Genomic DNA, 14,573 nt, shown 5'->3' on the forward strand with positions numbered 1-14,573 from the left:
ATAATAAAATTAACTAAATCCTTTCTAAATCTAAACCAAATTTTTTAAATAAATAAATTCATTTTTTAATAAAATTAATCTTTTTTTGTTCCGATAAATTTTGTGCACATAGTCCTACTCTTAAAATTTATATTTTCTTTTGTTTAAAATTTGTTTCATCAATCAAACTATTTTGTCGTAGAGCTACACATACAAGGTAACTTTTGACGAAAAGAAAACTGAGTTTTACGATTATATTAAAATATGACATTCCAATTTTGTATTAAAAGTGGTGCAAAATTTTCCTAAAAAAAAAGTGGTGCAAAAATTATAAATTCGGATAATGTTGTGATGTTTTCTATAATTAAAAATTATAAATTCGAATAATATTGTGATGTTTTCTATAATTAAAAATTATAAATTCGAATAATATTGTGATGTTTTTTATAACTAATTATTTGCTAGTAGCATAAATGAATATACTCCTTTCATCTCATAAAAATATATTTATAAGTGATATGAATTTTAAGAAATGTTATACTCCCATCCTCATCGACCGTCGTCGCCGTCGAACCGCACCCAGCGCCAGCGGTCAAGAGCTTCGCTGCCCTAGCCCGATTGCTCCCACCGCGACGCCGTCGAAGCTCAAAGCCGTTGTGATCTTGTAGAGTTTTCGTTCCGCAGCCAAGCGCACCCCGCCTGGCCCGCCCACCCTCTTCTCCTGCAGCAACAGCACCGCGCCGCGCCACCTTTGAGCTCCGACAACAATCGGCAGTTATCGACTAGAATTTTTATTTTATTTTATTGGCCAATGGAGAAGTCGATCTGCCAAAGTTAGGGCAAATTGTGTTCAATAGGTAATGTTTATGTTGTTAGCACATGGGTTATCTGATAATTTAACCATCTCATGATTTATGTTGAACCAAATTGTCTGCATTTAGCATTATGTTACATATTCTACCTGAGTGCTATGTGAAAGCACTCAAATACTCATTTGCACAAAGTGATCATGTAATTCGGATACTCGAATATCATATTTATCCGAATTGGCAGTTTGATGAAATTTGACAATTGACCGGATAATTAAGGTACTCGAATACTCGACTCGGGTACCCGAGTCTGGTATTAGGGTACCTGATTTTAGAATCAAGTTTGGTATCGGGTAGGGAATTTGGATGAATTTTGGGTTCGGTTTCGAACCCGACCCGATTGTCATCCCTAAGAGTAATGTACAACAATATAAATGTTTATGTTTTTGTGAAACGATCCAAAATGATAAAAATAATTATGTTTTTGTGAGACGGAAAAAGTATTTTTTAAGATAATATTCACTTTGTCCAAAAACATTCCTCTTTTTTTTTTTTAATCTATTTTGATCTGTTTCCAAAATATGTTTTTTAATTATTTTTAAAATAATTTTATAAACTATTATTCTCATAATTTTCATTATTTAAGAGATTCATTCTCCATTTATTAAATACACAATTAACTTTTTTTTTTAATTTTGTGTCATTTTTTTAAGAAGATATTTGAGGAAAGAGAAGAATATTTTATAATCAAGTTTGCACAATTTTAAATGTAATTATTTTTCTGCCTGATTTTCCAACAATCACCCTAATCAGAATATATTACCTACGAGGAAAAGAAAATATATACTCCTTTTACGGACCCAATTAAAGTATCACATTTCAAAAGTATGAAAAATGATACTTCAAATTTAATTCTATCCAATTTTTGAATATCATTATAGTTTTGTAGAGTGTTTATATATGTAGGAGTAAATAATTATTATTGGAGAGCAAATGGAGTGTATTTATTCTGTTACAGCAAAGTGTGTGTTTATCAAATCAATAAATCTATGCAGCCACATTGTGGCCACCCACACACTAATATAATAAGGATAATCTTGATTTATTTAATTTATTTTTTAAAATAAAAATAGGATTTAGTTATTTTATTATATTCTCTACAATGTACTTATTTTTTTTATTTTTTGCATTTTTTATTTTTAATTTATTTTTTAATAAAAATAAAAAAGTTACCAAAAAATTGCAAAAAAATAATTACTCCCTCCGTCCCATTAAAGTTGGCAACATTTCTATTTTGGGTGTCCCACTAAAGTTGGTCACTTTCTAAAAATGGCAAAAATTTACTTTAATTAAGTCAACACTTACTCAATAATTTGGTCAACAATTGTAGGTCATTTTCTAAAAATACCAAAATTACTTTAATTAAGTCAACAATTACTCATTAATTTGGTCAACAATTGTAGGCCACACTCTATCAAAACATATAACACTCAATTTCTTAATCTCCGTGCCGAAACGAATGTTGCCAATTTTAGCGGGACGGAAGGAGTATAATGTAGAGAATATGATAAAATAATTAAATTTTATTTTTATTTAGAAAATAAATTAAATTATTTTTTACTTAGGTAAATTATGAGTGGCTAATGTGGCTATTTAGTATTGCTCTTATCAAATTGGATGGGGTTTCGTGTATTGTGCCGTAAAGACTGTGTTATGTAAAGTGGGATGTTTGGGCCGCCAAATCTCAAATCACATTTGTCACATCCCAAACATTTAATGAAGGCCATCATTTGATTTGATTGTAATCCCAATTTCTATCATTCTCGATCTCTTTACCTCTTTCTTCCTATATCCCATACTGTTTGCCTGATTTTTTTTTTTTTTATCAGAAAAAGCAGTTTGCTTAATCTATTCACTAAATCTTTCAGATCTCACATAAATTATTTATGTCAAGTTTTATCCGAAAATAATTATTGGTGTATTTTGAAGATTGAATTTATATATATGTCACGTAGTAGTGATATGTGAATAACATAGAACTTTACCATCGTCCAAATTTAAGTATATGTTTTTTTTTTTTGTTTTAGAGGAAAGAAATACTCTTATTACTCCATAGCAGAAACAACAATATTTGAAAGTTAAGTAGGGAAACCTGACTTTCAAATCATTACATTAGGTAAAGAAATAGCGAAATTTGCCAACTCATGCGCGGTCCTATTAGCCTCACGACAAGCATGAAAAAACTCTAAAATCACAGTTGAACGAGCATGAGCAAAAACGCATCAAACAAGTCATCACACAACGAATCAGACTCATGCCAAGTATCATGAAGCAAATGGATCGCTAAGAACGAATCCGAGTAAGTAACCACCGGACCATAATCGTGTGCCAAGAAAAAACCCACAACCTCAAGCATCGCATGCAACTCTCCAAGCAAAATTGTCTCCGTGTATCTGATAGGCTTCGCCCTAGCAGCAACAATTGCACCTTCAGAATCTCGCAATATGAAACCAACTCCAAGTCGTCGACCGTTAGTATTATGCTGAAATAATCTATTTTTAACTGTTTAAAAAAGAAAAAGAAAAAGATATAATCTATTTTTAATAAATAAGTTGGCGCATTTTTTAGTTTTTGGGAAATAATTTGAATTAAAATAAGTTGGGGCATTTTTCAGTTTTTTGAAAATAATTTCTAAGCTTAAAAATAGATGCTCAGCTTATCATGCATTTCATATTACACACTTTGTCAGGTAAAAAATAGTTTTTGGTGAAAATATTGCTTGTTCTGTTCCATCTCAATACATAATAAATATTTTTACATTACTTATTATTTACACTACACAAAATCTCCTGTACACCCGAGTGTACCATACATCGGGTTGAAGGAATTTGGGAATGGAAACTGGAGTGAGTTAGAGATTTGAGGGAAAGAGATATCTATCATGTAAATGAGTTGTTTTCTTTAACCAACAATGTCTCTTTGATACCAGGTAAGAGTGACGGGTGGAAGTGGAAAGCGTCCCCAAATGGTTCATTCTATGTCAATTCTGCATATAAAGCAATGTGCAAGGACCCAAGGTCAAACACACAGTCAAACAAAGGACCGGAATTCCGAAACATTTGGAAAACAACAGCTCCTCACAAGGCAAAATTTACGGCATGGAGAATTCTTGAAAACTTGATTAGAAGACAGGTGGTTATCCCAAATGCGAAAGCTGTTTGTGTGCTTTGTGTGCTTTATATGGTGTAGAGATCCCATCTGCGTATGAATTGTTTATTTGATTATATATTAGATAATAAAAATAAAATTCTACGTAATAAGAAACGTCATCACCTTGCACATGCATAAACTCCTTTAACGGAAGCACGAGATCTACTTCCACAAGTAACCGAGCAAAATGCCCAACATCCGCATACGCCGAGACTCCATCAATTTTAATCGTTGTTCCCACAACGTTGTCGATAGTCGTGAGAACTTCTGGGTGCCAAAACTCCACAGGAAGATAATAAACCCGAATCCAGACGTGACAAAGTGAAGAAATTTCCTTGTAAGGATTGAAACCTTTAACCCCCTCTCTCATACGGAGAGATCCATGCGACAAATCCCAAAGGTTTCGAGCTTTCACAGTCTTCTTGTCCTCCATAGCTGAAACTTGGGGATGTAAAACCCTATGCACATCGGTATTAATTTCCAAGCCGAAGGAATTTTCCATAATCCTTGAAGTTCCTGTTTCAAATCCATCGTAGATCGCTGTTTGTCTCCTTTCCGAAGAAGCAGCCTTCCAATAATAGAGAACTTGTACTCATCCACACGAGTTTTGCAGAATTCAGCAGGCAAATTTAAAGTAAAACCCTGACCAGAGTCATGGGCACGAAAAGCAGTGAAACTGTGAGCAAAAACATAAGGTCGCCTCACCGGTTTAGGAGCAGTAGCCAACGCACAATAAATCTTATTCTCCTCGGTCGATTTTCCAATATAGTTATCTTGAAGGTTTATATCGCCTTTAACTAAAGCAGTACCAGCGTGAAAAGTCTCAACGCACGATGCCGGAACAGTAACACCATCACCAATTGCAATGGCAGCATCTTCTTCAACCAATGTCACAGTGGGAACCTGCAAATTTGGGGCAGCGGAAATGTGACAGCCCGGCTCCAGAGTTGACGGCTGTCCCCACAGACCAACACGAGTCTTTTCTAGCGTGTTTTGTCCTCACTCGCACGCTCCCTGAGAAACTTCCCAGGGGGTCACCCATCCCGAAATTGCTCCAAGCCAAGCACGCTTAACCTTGGAGTTTCTTTCGTATAGGCACCAGAAAAGAAGATGCATCTTGTTGATATGAGTAGCACCTATCAAATCACTTAAGCTCTCCTCGAATATGCAGTCCCATACCTGCATATTCTTGGAATCCCTCTCGTTCGGGTGTGTTTCGGTTCATCCCTGCGCCCCTCCGCTTGGAAGTCTTAACCGGAGCCGCTCCTTGTCCGTGCCTCTTTTGCACCGGCGATCACTCCGCACTTCGTCCCCGGGCGTCACAGGCCCACCAACTTCCGCTTGGTTCGTCCCCGAACCACACCATACTGGGAGAGGTTCGGCTCTGATACCACCTTGTGACAGCCCGGCTCCAGAGTTGACGGCTGTCCCCACAGACCAACACGAGTCTTTTCTAGCGTGTTTTGTCCTCACTCGCACGCTCCCTGAGAAACTTCCCAGGGGGTCACCCATCCCGAAATTGCTCCAAGCCAAGCACGCTTAACCTTGGAGTTTCTTTCGTATAGGCACCAGAAAAGAAGATGCATCTTGTTGATATGAGTAGCACCTATCAAATCACTTAAGCTCTCCTCGAATATGCAGTCCCATACCTGCATATTCTTGGAATCCCTCTCGTTCGGGTGTGTTTCGGTTCATCCCTGCGCCCCTCCGCTTGGAAGTCTTAACCGGAGCCGCTCCTTGTCCGTGCCTCTTTTGCACCGGCGATCACTCCGCACTTCGTCCCCGGGCGTCACAGGAAAACCCTGAGAGTCGGCCCTAGGGTGAGGAACCCCCTCACACTGCGAAGCAAGATGAGGGAAATTCAGAAGGTCTAGCGAAGAGTGCTGGAGAGACGTCCCCGTCGTCCGAGGGGGCGCAACGGCACCGGAAAACTCTTTCGGCAGCAGTATAGCGGTCGAACAAGGGCCATGGTTTTCATTGGGGAGAGGTCATGCTTTTTTTTTGTTTCTCTAAAAGAAAAAAGAATCCGCCTTCGTCTCTATTAATTTGATCAATATTTTTTTAAAATTATTTTAGTTAAATTAATTAATTTATTATATAAAATTAATATAAATAAAAAATATTTAATTATTTATTCCCTTTTTTATTAAACACACTTGAAATATTAATTTTTTAAATCTCATGACTAAAAGTAATTGGTAAACTTAGATGAAAATGATGCAGGGTGTACTTATTATCTTAAAACTCATAAAAAATATAGTAGCACTGAATTTCAACAATGCAGTACTAACGTATATACTCCACTATAAATTTTGCACTTATTAATTATTCAACTTTTTTACTTTTAACATTCCATCAGACGAGTGATTTTAATCTTTTTTCTATTAGTAATTTTTTTTATGACTATTAGTACAAATCATACAAAAATCAACAATTAAAAAAATAATTAATTTTTATTAACTAAATACTCAATTTTTATTTTGATCCTCATACAAATCATACAAAAATCAACAATTAAAAAAATAATTAATTTTTATTAACTAAATACTCAATTTTTATTTTGATCCTCATCCTCTATATGTAGGCACTGATGAGTAGTGACTACTGCAAAATCAAAAACCTTTGTCTTCTCTAACAACATCATATGATGTGTAAGAATTCTCCATTCTTGAAGAAGTCTGCAACACCACTAAACCCTAGTGCCCAAGAATGGCGCCCACCTAAACTCAATCGCTTTCCCGCCCCTCACAAGCTGCTTTGCCAATGGCAATGGCCTCTTCCCTACCATCCCATGCCTTACCTTCACATCGTCTACCACTCTACTCCCTTCTCTTTTCAGCCGCCGCCGCTTCCCCTCCACGGCGAGGAGAAGGTGGAGACTCCGATCATTGAAGGCGGATCAAAATTAGTTGTGCCGGAAAAGTTGAGAGCGCCGCCGCGACGGTGGGAGTGGAAGCCGAGGAAGGCAGTGGGTGGCGCCGCCGCCTCACCTATGATTGAAGAGGTTTCATACTCATCAAGAACGACAGTTATGGTGAAAAACATTCCAAATCAAATAAGGTATTTAATATTCTATAATTCTCCTCATTTTTTATTTTTCTTAATTTTTTAGTTTGTATAAATAAATTAGCTTCAAGCCTATTTAAGTGAGTGTATGATATTCCAAAAGCGATTCTAGTGAGATTAGTTGTGAAGGAGGAGTATGATTTTTTCTAAATTTTATGATGCATGTGTGACCCTTTATAGGCACAAGAGTTTAATTCCTGTAAGAGGTGGAGTAACATATTTTTGGCTCTATTTGTTCCATATAAAGCAAACTTTTTGGGTTTTACAGATTTCCAAATCAGTATATGTATTAACTACTATGTGCTTGTTTGGGGAAAAAATTGTTTCACAAAATTAGTTTCAAGGTATTGGTTGCCATAAAATTGTTGAAATGCCCACAGGGAATATCTGCTTAATTAATGAAAAGAGGAACAATTTTGGTTGAATTAATTAAGCTAAAAACAGATAATCTGTTTAGTTAATTTTTTTCAAAATACCCACGGCCCTTCATCTCCAATCACATAAAACTTCATTATTGAGTGATTTAACATGTCATTTAATATCTTCATAATAATAAATGTTCATTATAGTATATGGGAGATCGTGTCTCTTCACTTCCAACTCTATGCCACCTGTCATATATGTTCCATACTTTCTTTTCATGCATCGTCTGAATTTTAGCTCTATGGCAACACAAGAAAGGCCAAGTGATTTCCTCAACAAAGTATTTCTTTATTTCCTTTTTGTGGCCATTTCGTCCGAGTTCACCTGTTTTCTTTTTGAATACTAATAAATTTTCAAACAATAGATATGAATTCGAGTGGATTTTTAAAATGGCCACTTTCATATTGTAAAATTAAAAATTGTCCACTAAGATAAAAATATTAAAAAATGGCCACTGTTACCAAAATACCCTTCCACATTAAAAATTAAAAAAATGGCCACTTTACATCACCCCTTTAAAAAATCCCGCAATTCACAACCAGTGTGTATTCACAACCAAAATTTTTTGGTTGTGAATTCAGACTGGTTGTGAATTGAGAATTCACAACCAGTCAAATTCACAATCAGAATTTTTTGTTTGTGAATTCACAACTAGTCGAATTCACTGCCAAAATTTAATTCACAACCAGTCGAATTCACAACCAAAAATTAATTCACAACTAGAATTTTTTGGTTGTGAATTCACAACAAACGAATTCACAACCAAAATTTAATTCACAATCAGATTTATGTTGGTTGTGAATTCACAATCAGTCGAATTCACAACTAGAATTTATTTTGGTTGTTAATTCAAGTAGTTGTGAATTTGAGTTTTTAAAGTTTGAATTCACAATTAAAACTGTAATTTATTTTGATTGTGAATTTATAGATTTGGTTGTAAATTCAAGAATATTAAGTTGTGAATTCAAGAACATTAAGTTGTGAATTCGAGAATATTAAGTTCTGAATTAATAGATGTGGTCATGAATTAAAAAACATTAAAGTGTGAATTTAAGAACATTAAAAATAAATACAAAAAATCACTTTTAAAAGATGATTACTTATCATATTATCATAAACATGCTTAAAATTAATGCCTTTTTTTTACATGAAAAAATAATGAATCAAGTACTCCAAATATGAACTTACATCAAAGTCACTAGAATTGAATGAATAATCTCTTTTCTTCTCTCTCTATAGATACAACAGATCAAACACTCCAACTTCACCCACTCACAACCAAATCGAAGCCACACTTACCAACAAATATTTCATCTCTCATTCTGACATATACACAAAATTTTTAAAAAGATGGAAGCACAAAATGTATCTGAATTCGATCTGGCTTGGCTCGAATCCATACAAAACTTTCTTCTCCGCGATATCGATTTGATTTCGGTTTGGATTCGTCGCCGACAGTTTCTCCGCTCAAATCTCTCTCCCATCTCTCTCTCAACACTTAGCCCTAGATCCGAAATTGCATCAACGAAGAGCGCAATTGCCAGCCGCCGATTTTCAGCAGAATTAAGTTGAGTGATTGGTTGCAGGTGAATGGAAGTAGATTTTTTTAGGAGGCGACGGCGGCGGCGGACGGGTGGACGGAAGCAGATTTTTTGAGGAGGCGGCGGCGACAGACAGGTGAATGGAAGCAGATTTTTTGATAGAGGCGTCGCGATGGTGGTGGCTGTGCGGCGCTGCCGCTGCGATTGCCGGAGATTGAGTGGCGGCGCGGCGGACGGGCGACGAGAGGGAGAGGGAAGGAGGGAGAGAGAGAAAGAGAAAGAGAGAGAGAGAGAGTACACCCGTCAGCGACAGAGAGAACAGAGAATTTTTTATTTTTAGGGGAGGGGTATTTCCGTCTTTTTGCTCAAAAACTGGCCATTTTTTAATGTTTTTATTTGATAGGCTAAATTTTAATTTTACAATATGAAAGTGGATATTTTTATATATTAGCTCTATGAATTCATATATTTTATATTATAATCTTATTTTTTCTAATAATCGTATCAAAAAAAAATTAGACCAAGTGATTGAGAGGAGAGAGTAAAAAGAAAGCTAAGTGATTTGGACTAATCACTAGTGATTTAGTGACTTCTAGCTTTCCACAGTATCAACATTGCGGAAATCAAATTTTAAATTTGGTATTTCATGATATTATTAATACACAACACACTAGCTACAAATTGGAATTTGATAATAAATTTTTTGATTGTTGTAAATGTGTTAGGAGGGACTTCATGATGGAATTTCTGGATAGCTACTGCAATGCACACTCATTGGAGTACGATTTCATGTATCTGCCTATGGATTTCAGGTAATTAAACTAATTATGGTTAATTGATGATAATGAAATTATTTGTGAAATGTGACTATAATAATCCCACTTTTAATTTTGTTGTAGTGATTTCGACACCTTCAACTTCAATTATTTCTTGGATAGATTTGTCTGTGAAACCTCGTTTAATTTAGGGATGTTGAAACTTCTACACGTGAGAGGATGATAGAATCATTATTAAAACATTTTGAAGTTGTGTCTCACTTGTATAAAATTTAACAGTATAACATTTATCAGAAACCAAAATCTGAACACAGTTTGTGATTTTTTTTTGCATAAACTCTATTGTGTTATTGCTATTATTTCGTTGCTATTTGTTATTGTTATTATTATTATTATTATTCACGAACTTGTAAATTATAGGTCGAAGGACAATTTAGGGTATGCATTTGTGAACTTCACAAATGGAAGAAATGCTTCGGAATTCAGGAAAATAGTTCACGGATACAAATGGGGAACTATAGAAACGGCAAAGGGCTTCTACAACTCCAAGAAAATCTGTGCCATTACATGGGCAAGAATTCAGGTATTCATTAGAATTTTAATTTGTTGATTACCAATTTTGATACGATTATTAAGTCCAAGTTTACCAAATTGTGCATATGATTTTGCTAGGGTAAAGAGAAGCTCGTGAAAAGATTCGAGAACAGCATCTTTGGCTGCGACGACCCTGACTTTTTGCCGGTGGTGTTCCATCCACCGCGTGGTGGATCGAACACCACTTCTCCGGTGGTCGTCGGAATGACGATGTAAGTAGTTCAGTTGGGGTTTCTCTCACTCTCTCTCCCATGATGGGGATTAGGTGATGTAGGTAAACTGTGTCTGTAAAGTATGGGGTTTGCTTGTAGGAAAATGTTGGATAATTTGGTTAAGTAGTCATAGCTAGGGATCTTGTCTACTAGCGATTTGACAAGGCTTTGTTTTCATAATCTCCCCAAAATTTTGAATTAAATTTGTGGGGTGATATGGAAACATGCATGTGTTTTACTTGTTAGTTGTTTTAATTTCTGGCTAGAAATCATGCACCCTGCCTTTGTAGTATTAGAATCTGTGATGTATTTTTTTATGTCGATGTTTCTATGTGTCAGATCGTTTTAAATTCGTTGTGACATCTTCGTATTATTATTAACACTTGTGAATGGTTTTGGTGATATAATTTGCTCTCTAGAATATCAGAATTTTAATAAAAAGTGGTTGATAATCAAAAAAAGGTTTCACGTTGATAATATTGATAGTGGAGAAAATGTTTTAATTGAAAATGGTTAAGAAAGTTCTTTGTGTGTATTTATAATAAATAAAAAGTATCGATAATGGAATAAAAGTTTAGAGAAATAATCATAGGGCAAAATTATTAAATTATATGTGAAATAATATTCAATAATAAAAATGACATATATTTGGGGATGCATAAAAATGAAGTAAATACTCCTTCCGTCCCGCTATTCAAGTCTCGTATTCCTTTTTGGGTTGTCCCACCGATAATGTCTCGTTTCCTTTTTAGGAAATAATAAGGGGTGTCTTAAAATAAATTAACTCACTAATTGTCTCACTTAACACTAATTAATTTCGGACTTCACTCCCCCAACCCATCTTCTCTTTCTTCTTTTTCTTCCTTTCTCTCTCAACTCACGCTCCCTCACTCTGAAACTGCCGCCGCTACCGCGACCAGCATCTTGCCCCTCACCTCTCACCCCCATGTCGATCTCTCCCTTCCCTGACCCATTGGTGTCTGATTTCCCCCTCCCTTCGTCTTCCGCCTCTCGTCGCGCCGCCCACTCGCCGTTTACAGAGAGGCGCCGCCAACAACCTCCTCTCACGCCGCGCCGCCAGCAGCCACCTCCCCGTCACACCGCGTCGCCGGATCGCTGTTTACAGATCCACCGCCGCAACCCCCATCTCGATCTCTCCCTTCCCTAACCCATTGGTGTCTGATCTCCCCCTCTCTTCGTCTTCCGCCTCTCGTCGCGCCGCCCACTCGCCGTTTACAGAGAGGCGCCGCCAACAACCTCCTCTCATGCCGCGCCGCCAGCAGCCGCCTCCCCGCCACGCCGCGTCGCCGGATCGCAGTTTACAGATCCACCGCCGCAACCCACGCGTTTACAGATCCGTGAATTTAGTTCATGAATTTTGATTTTTGGTTCTAGAATTTGTTAATTCTGGAATTTGTGATTTTTGTCGAATTTTGGTTTTGAAATTTATTGGAATTTTTGGTTCTTGAATTTGTCGATTTTTGGTTCAGGAATTTGTTGATTTTGGAATTTCGATTTTGTTGCGATCTTCTTAATTTTGTTCTACGAATCTCTAATTTCTCAGTTTATTTGATTTTGTTTTTGCTCAGTCATTGAATGCGAATCTAAAGCTATTCAGATTATTGAATCGAAATTGTAACAAGTATAAAGTCTTTGTAAAATAGAAATAATTAATAATCCCTTAATCACAAACACCACACTCCTTATTCACTTAACTTGCTTCTCCTTAATACCCGTGCCGAAAAGAAACGGGACTTGAATAGCGGGACGGAGGGAGTACAATATAATTTGAAGAACATGTAAAGTATATTTATCGTTAAGAATTAAAATATCAATTTTAGGTAAATTTGTATGCTTCAAGATTAATGAATGGGATTAAAAGGTTATTTGGCTATGTTATTTGGAAGAGTTTATAAGCTCTAATTGTTTATAAGACATTTTAAATGTTTTTAAGATCTAAGATTTTATTTTAGGTAAGTTTGTAAACTTTAAGATTAATATATAAGTTTTAATAGTCTATAAGATATTTTATAAACTTTTTAAGATGTAATATGGATAAGTTTATTTCAAAGAACTTATAAACTCTAGTTGTCTATAAGATATTTTAAAAGATTTTAAGATAGTACTCCTTCCGTCCCACGAATCTTGACACGTTTGGATTCGGTACGGGAATTAAGGAGTTGTATATTAGTGATTCAAGTGTGTAGTTAAGGAGTATAAAAGTGATAAAGTAGGAGAGAGATTGTAATAAAAATGATAAAGTAGGAGAGAATAGTTAAGGAGTATAAAAGTAATAAAGTAGGAGATAGATTGTAATAAAAATGATAAAGTAGGAGAGAGAGAGAGAGTAATAAAAGTGATAAAGTTGGAGAGAGAAAGTTATAATTATTACCCAAAATGGAAACGTGTCAAGATTCGTGGGACGGAGGGAGTACTAATTACCCCCTCCATCTATGAATGAAAAGTCTACTTGCCCTTAAATTTTTGTCCACCAAATAAAGTCCTATTGTACTTTTTTACTCTCTTTCTTATTCTAAGAATTAAAAATCCTACTTGCCCTTAATTTTTTGTCCACCCAATAAAATCCTACTTTTTTACTATCTTTCGCCACTAATGGATCCACCTTATAAGACCTTTATCACTTTCATATTCTATATTTACTACACTTTATCACTAGTGAACCCACGTCACCCACCTTATATATCTTTATCACTTTAGTCAATTACCCTTTTATTTCACTCACAACACCTTTATCAGCTTTCTTAGTTTCCGTGACGAGCATGAAATGAAATTTTAATTCGTGGACGGAGGGAGTAATATTTAAAAGTTTATAATTTATAATTTTGTAAAACAATTTATAAATTGTTTTAAGAAGTTTATAAAGTGTAAAAATAAACTTTTAAAGAAGCTCATAAACTATTAAATAATTTATAAGTTGCTTGAAGAGGCTAATAAAATTCAGCCAAACACTCTTTAAATTTAGTTCTGATCGCCTCATCTTGTTCAAAAAATTTATGTGCATATCAATTTCTCTCTATATCTTATCTGCCTCATTAGGAGGGAGTGATAATCAAATTTCGAAAACTAATCAAATAAGAGGGGCGTTTACTTTTAGGAATACGGTAGATAGATACAAATAATATAAATTAGCTAATATTCTATTGTGTACTAATATAGATCGAAACTTTTGAATATTCGAAGGTGTTGGTAATTTTATTTGATTTATATCTTACAAAAATTTTGGCAATCATACAATCTTATAACAGATGATGAACGTGACGTTGCATCATAACCATATGCCTCTCATACTAGTTTTACTTATTCATTACAAACACAAGTAATACTCACATATAGCAAAGAAAATTGAAACCTAAGCCTAAACAAGACAATTGAGTATGAGATTGAGTTCATCAACACTTATAGCTCCATCTCCATCACCATCCATGGAGGCCACAATTTGTTGGCAATCATCCAAAGACAACTCAACGCCCAAATTGCCAACAGCTCGACGGAGCTCCTCCCCCGTCAAGACGTCGTGTTGGTGGAGCTCCAGTGCTTGGATTGCCGTTTTGAGGGCGCTGAGACCGCTGAGTTGGAGATTCTCGGTGTTGATGTCTATGAAGTCGGGCAGGCTGAGCAGCTGCCCGTCGCCCTTGTGCATCATGGCTTGTACGTCCTGCTCGGTCACGTTGTACCCGAGCGACGACATGATCCCTCCGAGCTCTTGGACGTTGATACAGCCATCGTTGTCGGAGTCGAAGGCTCGGAAGGCCTCCACCAGCCCTAGGATATGGTTGAGTGTCTCAACGTCCACAGAGACGGAACCCATGATGCCTAAGGCCTACAATTAATGCATATGTATATATATACAAGAGAGAGGAGAGGAATATATGCTGCCACTTTGAGATAGTTGAGCATAGATGCTTATGCTATGGATATCTCTATTCCAGCTTTAGTGGAGAA

General features: G+C 36.0%; 2 protein-coding genes across 2 annotated transcripts; one reads left to right on the forward strand and one right to left on the reverse strand.

Moving 5' to 3' along the window:
* Positions 1–6,789: 6,789 nt before the first annotated feature.
* LOC131007868 (protein terminal ear1 homolog) lies at positions 6,790–10,731 on the forward strand. The gene is made up of 4 exons (XM_057934783.1): positions 6,790–7,058; positions 9,754–9,840; positions 10,225–10,387; positions 10,477–10,731. Exons 1-4 carry the CDS (start codon positions 6,790–6,792, stop codon positions 10,612–10,614), a joined length of 657 nt encoding a protein of 218 aa, XP_057790766.1. The 3' UTR covers positions 10,615–10,731.
* Positions 10,732–13,802: 3,071 nt separating this feature from the next.
* On the reverse strand, positions 13,803–14,523 carry LOC131014317 (probable calcium-binding protein CML29). Its single transcript, XM_057942251.1, has one exon. It carries the CDS (start codon positions 14,437–14,439, stop codon positions 13,987–13,989), a length of 453 nt encoding a protein of 150 aa, XP_057798234.1. The 5' UTR covers positions 14,440–14,523; the 3' UTR covers positions 13,803–13,986.
* Positions 14,524–14,573: the final 50 nt, after the last annotated feature.

Source organism: Salvia miltiorrhiza, chromosome 1 (genome assembly GCF_028751815.1).
Source record: "Salvia miltiorrhiza cultivar Shanhuang (shh) chromosome 1, IMPLAD_Smil_shh, whole genome shotgun sequence".
In the NCBI taxonomy this organism is placed as follows: domain Eukaryota; kingdom Viridiplantae; phylum Streptophyta; class Magnoliopsida; order Lamiales; family Lamiaceae; genus Salvia; species Salvia miltiorrhiza.

Bases quoted from the DNA above. Each gene is read 5' to 3' on its own strand.
- LOC131007868 (XM_057934783.1), top strand. From the start codon at position 6,790: ATGCCTTACCTTCACATCGTCTACCACTCTACTCCCTTCTCTTTTCAG. The intron at 9,841-10,224 runs GTAATTAAACTA...TGTAAATTATAG, and splicing joins TATCTGCCTATGGATTTCAG to GTCGAAGGACAATTTAGGGT. The intron at 10,388-10,476 runs GTATTCATTAGA...TGATTTTGCTAG, and splicing joins TTACATGGGCAAGAATTCAG to GGTAAAGAGAAGCTCGTGAA.
- LOC131014317 (XM_057942251.1), bottom strand. From the start codon at position 14,439: ATGGGTTCCGTCTCTGTGGACGTTGAGACACTCAACCATATCCTAGGG.